We start from the raw sequence: 9,874 nt of genomic DNA, 5'->3' as shown, positions 1-9,874 counted from the left end.
AGGAATACAGCAGCCACTTGCCACGGGGGCTCACGAACACCTGCACACAGTTCGTGCCGCTGCAGCACAGAATTTTCCCCATCACTCAATTCTAACTGATTAACGTTTACACTGAAAACCCGACATGCAGTCGAGCTCCCGGAAAACTTGTAAGTATGTTGGGAACAGACGGCGTGGGCATGTGAACCTACCTTTTCAACTCTCAATTTTATGAAACCTAAAGCCAGACCGACTCTTTCCGATGAAAATGCAGCTGCAACGGTAAAACGCACGGGATTTCGAAGCCTTGGTACTTAGTAAAAGAATGGAAGATATATCTCCTTTGTATTTTTTATACCCATCGCACGTTGAAATAAGATCTTGGCTACACTGGGTTAAAGATAACATTAATTTCACCTGGTTTTTTGTTTTTTACTTTTTTTTTTTTTTAACGTGCTTACTAGAAAAATGTAAAGCGAGAAATGTGGCTCGCGTTAATTTTCCACTGGTCGCGGGTGGAAGCTGAGGGTAGCTCCAAGAGGTGCCTGGAGTCTCCCAGGCAGGGCACGACGGCGGTCCGACCCTGGCGAGGGGGTGCAGAGAAGTTCCTAGTTGTATTATGCAGCCACGAGTCAAGTCCGCGAGTTTCCAACGGCCCCGTTCACGGGGCGGGGAGCCGAGGCCCCGGGAGCTGAGTGGCAGAGGCCGGACTCCAACTCCCCTGTCCACCTGAAACCTCCCAGCGGCCCTCGAGGAGGCGAGAGCGGGATTCGAACCAGGCCCGACTCCCGGGGCCCCGGACCTAGCGCGCCGCGTGAGCGCCGCTCCGTCTCCCCTCAGGAGTGTGACCAACGTTCACAACGGACTCCCCCGCCGCCGGGCCAGAGGAGCCCGGAGCCCCTTAGAGAAGGTGCCGGCTACGCTCACCTGCTGACAGACGCCAGGGCGACAAACGCTCCTCCTCTCTCTCCACACACGGTTCAAGCACGCCGGCAGCCGACTTCCGCTCCTCTGCCGCGAATCCCCAGCTAAATATTCCTCTCCTCCCGCCCCGCGACCAACCCAGCCAATCACCTCTCGGAAAATCTGCATCAGCCCCGCCACACGCCTGCCTGCCAATCACCGCGGGCGCCAGCACCGCCCTTCCCGCCCTCTTAAGCGGGCGCCGCGCGCCACCTCTAGGCGGTCGGCGCTGCCCTCCGCCGGGATGCGTCTTTCCCGGAAGGGCGGGGCGAAGCGCGGGCCACGCCTGTGCGGGAACCTTTGGGATTGGCCAAGAGGAGCCTCGCGCTCTGCCTCCGCCCACCCCCGCCCTAGACATCCGAGTCGGAGACGCTGGGGATTGGTTCCCGGTGGGCACCCAGGGAAGCCAAGAAATGGTTCCGCCTCCCCCGCGCATCCCGGAGAGGGAGCTCACGGATTGGCCCGAGGAGTCTCGGCGCGCGCCGATCTCGCCTCAGGATTGGCTGAGGATGTGCTCGCGCCGCCGGAGAGCGTTGACGGTGATTGGCCGGAGGGTGGGGCCGGCTATTTGAAGGAGGCGCGCGGATCAAATACGCACTTCAGTCGGCGGACAGAAGAGGCGGGAGCTGCTTTGGGTAACGCTACCCCGCTGACCACAGAGGACTCAGGCGCGGGCTCGGTCCCAGCTGTGGCCTCTGCCGCAGTCCGGCAAGGCGATGGCCAAGGTTTCTGTGCTGAACGTGGCGGTGCTGGAGAATCCGAGCCCTTTCCACAGCCCCTTCCGGTTCGAGATCAGCTTCGAGTGCAATGAGGCCCTGGCGGACGGTGAGGCTGGGCCTGTGTGGAGATCCCCCCTCCCCCCGGCCAACCCCGACCTCCCCCGTGAAACAAGCCCTTCCAACCCTGATCTCCCTCCTTCCCTCCCCTTCAGCCCCAGCCGCCTTGTAAGAGACTACCCTGACACCCCATGGCCAACCCGACCCGCTCCCCACAGTTACTCCCGTTTCCCCAGTGGAGACCATCATCCCGCTCTTTTTTTTCTGTGGAGCTCTTTCTGGGCACGTATTTTCTATCAGTCTCCATTCTTTAACCTGCAGAGACCTTCAGTCACACTGTCTTCCCCAGGATCCCTTCCTTTTTTCCCAGCGGAGCCCCTCCGTTACCCTTTATCTCTGTGAAATCCCTTTCCCCCGTGGCAAGACCTTACTCGCCCCGATCTCCCCATTTGTCTCCCAGTAATCCCTTCTCCAAGCTGCTGATATTTAAAACAACCCCACCCCCACCCACTTCTGATTGCTTTCCTACCCCCAAAGCACATGCCCTAGAACCTGGCTTCCCACCTCCTTAGCCTTCCCCCTGCTCCACCTGGGGAAGCATGGCAGGTTTCCAGCTCAAGTCTTTCAGGATAACTTGGTTTCCCCAGCTCCCGTTCCTCCCTCCTGTCTGTGTGCTTCGATAAATACACTCATATCTGAGGAGTAACCAGTCAAGCATCAGCCGGTTCCCACTGTCTGCCCACCAGGTTCCAGCTGATCTACTGCAGAAATTCTTTCAACACTTTTGATGGTCTGACCCAGTCTGGGGGGTGGGTGGGCCAGGCTGAGCCATGATGGTATCTGACTTCAAACAATTGGCTGGGAGGTCAGAACTTTTTGTGCATCTTTTCCAAGGTGTTTTCACAGATGTACTTATTCATCCGTGTGTTAAAAAGGCGGACATGGCTCTCATCTCACAGATGAGAAGACAGGAACCACAAAGAGTGAAAGACCTTTCAAGTAAAGGTCTATAAAAATCGAAAATCTAAGGTTGCCCAGGGACTCTTGGCACCACTTTCAGGAGGAAGTACTCCATTAGACAGATTCTCCACTTGGTGGTTAAAGAAGAGGCCGCAGCTGAGGAGCTGGAGATCTGTGAGGCCATGGTGTGCTAACTAGCGCCTCTCAGTGGTAGGTGGGTGGTTTGTGGGAAAAGCCAGCCACTTGGATTAATTTGGGGTTGATAACAATTAGAGATGTGCTTTTGGGCTAGGTCAATAGATCAGTCTCTCCCAGTTTCTCTCCTTTTTAAATTAAGGAATCTACTTGTGACTAACTATAGAATAAGCCCAGTTAAATCCTTTCTGGAACAAGGCAGGGTGTAAATAAATAATTAAAGTGTAGAATGACAGTGTGGAATAAGAATTTAATTTTAAAGCCAGGAGGAGATATAAGGAGCTAATAGGTTAAGGGATTCACAGTTCCCAGAAGGCAGGAGATCAGGTTTCAAACAGCCTGTTTATGCTCCTTGCATTTAAAAAGGGTTGCATAGTCCTTATCTAGTACTTCTATTCCTAGGAAAATCTCTGCTCTGTTACTTTACTGTTTATAGACTCCGAGCAGGAAAGTCAAAAGTCAACCTACTGGTCATTATTTTTTAATAGAGAGAAATGGAATGACTTCCCCAGGGTCATAGAAGTAGAAGTCTCGATGTGAGGTCTGTAGAAGCATTGACACTAGAGTTTGGCTCTAAGTTCTGAGTCCAGAGTTCTCTACCTTTGCTATAACCTAGGAAAGAAAGAATTCATCCCTTATTTTAAGAAGTGGAGCATAAATAAGACTGACCATAGAATTTATTTCCACGTCGGGACACTCTCAAAAGAGAATGAAGGGGGTGCTATTATTAATTACACCCAAACAATAAAGCTTTTGCTCAGAGAAATGCAAGTTGGAAAGCAAACTCTGGCCTGGAAACCCAGACTCTGGTTCTACCCCTAGGGCTGTCCATGACTTTGACCTGTCAACTTGCTTTTTGCCTCTTTCTGGCCTTCTTCCCATGGAGCACAGAGAATCTGTTTCCTGCCTCCCAAACAGATGGAGGGGGCCAGGCTTTAGAAGTCTCTCAGATTCTGGAGAAATCTCAGTCTTGTTTCCTTGACACTGGCAACTGAAGATCCGATGAAAGGCCCAACCCCCAATCAGTGGCTGGCCCTGTTTCCCAAGGGCTCCAAGCCCCTTTGGTTCTTTTTTCTCCTCGGCAACTGGAAATAGATGCTTCCAAGGCTTGGGTCCACATTTAATACATTAGGTGTGTTTTTTTTCTCTTTCACTGAGAAATTCAATAGCCACTATTTGAATAAGTCATGGAACCAGATGTTCTGTCCCACAGCTAACCCCATGATCAGGCCACGATTCATCTATATGATTCTGAACAAAGGTAAAGTGATAAACAGAAAAAAAGCCTACTAGATAGTTTTTGTTTTTGTTTTTGTCTTAAGGCGGGAAACGTTCTCCAGCTAGTTCAACTATGATGAATTTTTACATGCCTTTAATCAGGTTGTTAGTTTTGGTTTTGTTTTCGTACATAGTGGAGGAGCATGTTGTCGACTGTTTGATTGTAAAGTCAGGGCATAAAGACAAAATTGCAGTCAAATGCTCTGCCACTGAGCTATACCCCTCATAAAGACAAAATTGAATACTGTCAAGTTACCCTTGAAATTGCCTAAAAAGTTAGGTACACCATGTTATGTGTGTGCAATCACCTCCTACTTCTAAAAAATGGTTATATTAAAAAATGGAGCCACTTAAGTATGCTTCTGCTTCAAACGCTTCAGCAAGTTTAAGGTGATCCAGTTTGTAGGTCCTTATTTTCAAGCATCTGCTGTCTTCCATAGATGACTTTATCATCTCCTCTAACCCCTTGAGTCAGTATTTCTCTATGGTCCTCGGTCATTTCTCTGGTTTCTTTTCGGCCCCTCTGGAGGGAGCCATGGTGGCCCGTTTGCCTGGCTGCTGGTGCAGTGCATTTTCTCCGGACAGCACCCACACCAGTCTTTGATTAGGTTTTGCCAGTGGTATCGAACATTCAGTGCCTGTGACCCTCACAGGACCTGCTCTCCTTCAGCCTCCTTTTTATCTCCCCCCAGCACATTAGTTAAATGCACACATACAGGACTCCCCCGGTGGGGGGCGGGGGGTGCAGGAGGAAAGCTACCAAAATAAAGAGCTGTGTTAGAAAGGTAAGGACAGAGCCAGCTTGAGTTTTGTGTGTCCAGAAACATGTTCTGTCTAGTCGTGTCACTCCTTGTCACAAAGATAAATCAGTAAACTTAATCGGTCCCTGCAAATAATAAGAGACTGGGGTTTTAGCCCCGGTGAGGTCTATGCCACAGACCTGCTTGGGTCCCTGAGTAGAAGGCCTGCGTGATGCTGCAAAGGGACAGGAAATCAGTGTATCGAGGAAGAGCTTGGGGCTCGGGTGACAAACCTCCGTAGCTGTGGCCCAGCATAGCAGTGTTTCCCAAGTTGGATGCTCTTGTGGGACATTGGACCAAGAAACAGGGCAACTTCAACAACAGTTTGCTTCCTGTGAAACTCATAGCTTGTGAAATTTCCGCCGGCTGCTGGAGCTGTAGGTTGTGTAATTTCAAAGAACCTAAAATAAGTTGCAGGTCTCCTGCCAACCTCCCCTGTACTAGCATGACCTTGCCCCTAATACACTTGGACCTCCTGCAAGAGGCAGCAGTCGCTGGGAATTTCCTGTGCTTGCTGGGCAGGGTCTCCTTAAGCACTTTTCCTTTCACCTTGCTGGAATCTACTCAGGGATGAGATCCCCCTACTGGACAGGGTGCAAGCAAGTTGGGGTTCGAAGGATCATCCTACGATGCCACGTTTGTTGACTGAGTCACTGTCACCCAAATGTCTGAGGGGAGGCATGAGTTGGTGCTGGAACTGGAAGACCTGGGGGCTGGCTGGCTCCCCCAGTGGCCTCGTCTCCCCCCTCCGCTGGCTGGCTCTCCTGCTGGATTGGAATCCGCTGCCCTGCCCCAGTTGTCGAGGGATCTATTCAGCTCGGTGGCACCAGTCCCTGTGTGTGAAAGAGGATGCTGCTTCCTATCCCAGCACCCAGTGGGCAGGGCCCTGAATGGCCCAATTCCCTGCACTTCCCTCCTCAGCACGCCTCTGTCACGTGGCTCCTAATTCAACCTCTGCCATACGGTTCACCCTCAGGCTCTGAGATCCCCGAGTTTCCCTGGAGATGCAGAGTCAAGGTCACCAGGCACACCTAGGCTCACGGGAGAAATTTCCCCTCTAGAAGTAGAGTTTCATGCCCACTCCAGTGTTCAGGCCTGTGGTACCTGGCACTTAGTCCCCAGATGTCAGGTATTCTTGAGAATAAAACTCTCTCAATACATTAAGGATCTGTCTACAACTCACATGAGAAGACCTTCCCCTGCCTTCGTGCTGCCCAGGTATTTCAAATCCTTAATATCCCATATCCTTACAGATCTAGAGTGGAAGATCATTTATGTTGGCTCAGCTGAGAGTGAGGAGTTTGATCAAATCCTAGACTCCGTGCTAGTTGGGCCTGTCCCAGCGGGGAGACACATGTTCATCTTTCAGGTAAGAAAGACAAGGCCTAAGGCCTTGGCACCGAGAGACATCCTCTTGTACCTGAGAGCACACAGTGCGGTTCAGGGGCCAAAAGTTGAGGTTCAAATTCTGGCTCTGCTTTCAGGAACTGTCTGACCTCTCAGAACTACTTCATACATTTCCCTTTCCTCCACTTCTGTGTCATAGTTGTCACCATGAGCCACTGATTCATAGTTGATTCTCATTGTTCACGGGAGTCACGTCCTATAAGGTCGCTGCAAATGCTGCATTAGTGAATTTGTGAATACTGAACCAGTGCCCCTGGAAGAATACAGGGATAGGTTCCTACAAGTCCTATTGTCAACCAATCAATACATAATCTTTTTTTTTTTAAAGATTTTATTTATTTATTTATTTGACAGAGACAACAGCGAGAGAGGAATCAGGCAGTGGGAGAGGGAGAAGCAGGCTTCCCGCGGAGCAGGGAGCCCGATGCGCGGCTCGATCCCAGGACCCCGGGATCACGACCTGAGCCGAAGGCAGACACTTAACGACGGAGCCACCCAGGCGCCCCAATCAATACATAATCTTGTTTCATGTGTATTTATGTTGAAAGACACCTTATTTAGTATTATTGTTGGTTCATTCACATTGAACTCCCAACAGCACTATAACTCATGCCTGAACAAAACTTATCTAACACACGTTTTCCTCATAAAGCACATCATCACCTTGCACTAAGCACTATGCCTGGTAGCCATCCTGAACAGCAAAATCACCAGGGCTCCTGGGTGGCATAGTCGGTTGAGCCGTCTTGACTCTTGGTTTTGGCTCAGGTCATGATCTCGAGGTCATGGGATCGAGCCCTGCATTGGGCTCCGTATGGGGTCTGCTTGGGATTCTCTTCTTCCCTCTGCTACTCCTCCCCTTCCCCTCTCTCGCTCGCTCTCTGTCTCTCAAATAAATAAATAAATATTTTAAAATAAATAAATACTTAAAGATATTAAAAGCAAAGACTCTCCTCAGTCCTCACTACATCCCACTCTGCCGCTCCCTCCTCAATCCAAGCAACCTCCTCCCATCCCCTAACGCCTCACCTACCTGTAGCCAGGCCACCAGCAAGCCAAGCCCGTCTACTCCACTCCACAAGCAGGGCTGGCTTCCTGAGCATTCAGCCCATGCAGCCACACAGGGCCCGGCACCTGGTCTAATCTGCTGTCACTCGCTAAAACTTACTAATTTGTGAATAAGGGATCCCATGTTTCATTTTATATTGGTTTCATTTTGTACCAGTTATGTAGCTGGTCCTATCCATGACAACACACCCCAAATCTGCCTCTGTCCTCTCCCTTCTGGTCTAAGTCGCTGTCCACACCTCCAGGATGACCACTGTAACCTGCTGAATCTCCCTGCTCACATAATGGCCCTCCTCCCATCACAACATCACACGCTGCCAGTCTTTACAGACCACAAGAGTGATGCAGCACTTACCTCCTGCTAAATATTCTTGCTCTTCCCCAAGCCCTTAACTGGCCCAAAAGGCCCTGGGTGGCCTGGTACCTACCTGCCTTATCTTATGCCACCCTCCCCCCTGCTCACTACACTCCTCAGCACCATTTACTCCTTTGTGGCACTTGTCACACCGAGCATTTTACAGGCATTTACGGGATTGATTCTGTCTTCCCCACTCGATTAGAAACTCCCGTTGGCAGAGACCATACTTTTGGCTCAGTAAATATGTGTTGCTTGAAAATCACAAGATGGAGGTGTGGCTGTGCGATCAATGCTAAGGCACAGGGTGTGTTTCCTCTAGGCTGACGCCCCCAACCCATCCCTCATCCCTGAGACCGATGCTGTGGGTGTGACCGTGGTCCTCATCACCTGCACCTATCATGGACAGGAGTTCATCCGTGTGGGCTACTACGTCAACAACGAATACCCCAGTCCCGAGCTGCGGGAGAACCCACCCCTGAAGCCAGATTTCTCTCAGGTGGGACCTGTCTCTGCACTTCCTGCTTCGGACAGGCTGGCTCCTTTGCACCTGGGGGAGTTGAGTCATTGGAACTGGGAGCCAAGGTCACTTCTTAAGGTTTTCAAGTCATGCTCAGATCTTGCAGCTCCAGACTAGAACCAGAGAGAGAAAGGTCTTTGTTTCTCAGAAGCATGCCTCACAGAATTGAGATTAGATAGGTCTCAGCCCTAAGTCATGGTATATAGGCGCTCCTTGGAGTTCTACCCATAGTTGCTGATGGTGACAGAATAAGTAAGCTCTGTTCTTCCTGGCCTTGGGGCAAGGGCTGGGGGTGCCCCAGCTCCGTGGGAGTAATGACAGGGCATGCTGACAGGGATTGACGTTCCTCTTTCTGCCCTAGCTCCAGAGGAACATCTTGGCCTCGAACCCCCGAGTGACCCGCTTCCACATCAACTGGGATAACAACATGGACAGGCTAGAGGCCATAGAGAACCAGGACCCTGCCCTGGGCTGTGGCCTCCCCTTCAGCTGTGCTCCCATCAAGGGCTTGGGTCTCCCTGGCTGCATCCCCGGCCTCCTCCCTGAGAATTCCATGGACTGCATCTAACTGCGGGAATCCAGGCCCTACCTGGGCCCCGCCAGGACTGTGGCCAGTCTCCTAGCACATCTGGAGAGGGCAGCTGGGCCTCCCGGACAATCCCATGGAGGCCATCTGGAAGACTTTGGGGCCATCAACTATACCTAGGCCAGTCAGACCATGGCTCTGAGGAAGGAGCAGGCCTCAGGTCTCTCCCAACCCTGACCCAGAAGGATCATCTTACCTCTACTGCCCAGACCTGTAAGAAGCAGGTACTTCAGTTTTTAATTCTTTGGGACTTGTGTTTTTTCTCTCTTCCACACACACTATAAATTCCACCTGCAGGCCTTTGTGCCATCATGCTCCTTTGAGTACCATTGACCCAGAGCTCTTCCCACAGACTTCCCTGGCCTGCCTTGAGGCTTTCTTGGTCAATGCCTGGCAAGGCTCCAGCCCTGTTGAGCCAAAGGTTCTGTCATTCCTGTCCCTTTCCAAACATCGGAGCAAATACACCCAGCTTTTTGGAGTCACAGGCAAGGAATCTTGGTTAGAAGGTACGCTTAGACACAATTTCTGTCTTTCTCCCAGGACAGTTTTTAAGTCTTTTTAATCCAACAGCCTCTGGAAAACTCTGTTCCCAAAGGCGTTCTCAGCAGGATGCTGAGGAATGATGGTTGACTCTCCTCTCAATCACAACCACCTTCCCGTCATCTCCTAACTGGATCTGGCTTTCCCTGGAGGCTGCCATGGTGGGAAGATGGCATGCTGGAGGAGTCTGCTTTGCTCAGTCTGCCTCAGTGTTGGCATCAGGGCCCCTCTGCCTGCCTTGATCTGCCCTCTGTGAAGACCTCGTGCTCTTGCGGGCACAAGAAACCATAGGGACCCTGAAAACCTCTCCCCTGCCATGCTCCCCGCGACACCCCGTTCCCTTGCTGCTATGTGGATGCTATTGTGATTACAGTTTGTATGTTAAAGGGTTTTTATATTAAATATGTTTGGTTGATCTAAAAATAAAAAGCACTTCATCTAGACTGA

The 9,874-nt window shown here is 51.1% G+C and overlaps 1 protein-coding gene across 2 annotated transcripts; it reads left to right on the top strand.

The window, feature by feature from the left end:
- Positions 1-1,523: 1,523 nt before the first annotated feature.
- On the top strand, positions 1,524-9,872 carry ASF1B (anti-silencing function 1B histone chaperone). 2 transcript variants are annotated; one of them, XR_003518285.2, is made up of 5 exons: positions 1,524-1,767; positions 6,205-6,320; positions 8,104-8,280; positions 8,663-9,111; positions 9,458-9,853. XR_003518285.2 is itself a non-coding variant. In XM_027585433.2 (4 exons), the coding sequence occupies exons 1-4, from the start codon at positions 1,659-1,661 to the stop codon at positions 8,867-8,869; spliced, it is 609 nt and encodes a 202-aa protein (XP_027441234.1). In that variant the 5' UTR covers positions 1,524-1,658; the 3' UTR covers positions 8,870-9,872. The 2 variants fall into 2 exon arrangements, 1 of the variants encoding a protein (XP_027441234.1); XM_027585433.2 differs by having other exon boundaries at positions 8,663-9,872.
- The last annotated feature ends 2 nt before the right edge of the window (positions 9,873-9,874 follow it).

The sequence above is a fragment of the Zalophus californianus genome, chromosome 1, assembly GCF_009762305.2.
Source record: "Zalophus californianus isolate mZalCal1 chromosome 1, mZalCal1.pri.v2, whole genome shotgun sequence".
Lineage (NCBI taxonomy): Eukaryota > Metazoa > Chordata > Mammalia > Carnivora > Otariidae > Zalophus > Zalophus californianus.
The sequence above is the reverse complement of the archived record's forward strand: the minus strand, read 5'-3'. Positions and strand labels throughout refer to the sequence as shown.

What these genes read in the sequence shown, in the direction of transcription:
- ASF1B (XM_027585433.2), top strand. Translation starts at nt 1,659, where the DNA reads ATGGCCAAGGTTTCTGTGCTGAACGTGGCGGTGCTGGAGAATCCGAGC. An exon ending in GACACATGTTCATCTTTCAG is followed by an intron (nt 6,321 to 8,103) that starts GTAAGAAAGACA and finishes TGTTTCCTCTAG; the next exon opens with GCTGACGCCCCCAACCCATC. An exon ending in TGAAGCCAGATTTCTCTCAG is followed by an intron (nt 8,281 to 8,662) that starts GTGGGACCTGTC and finishes TTTCTGCCCTAG; the next exon opens with CTCCAGAGGAACATCTTGGC.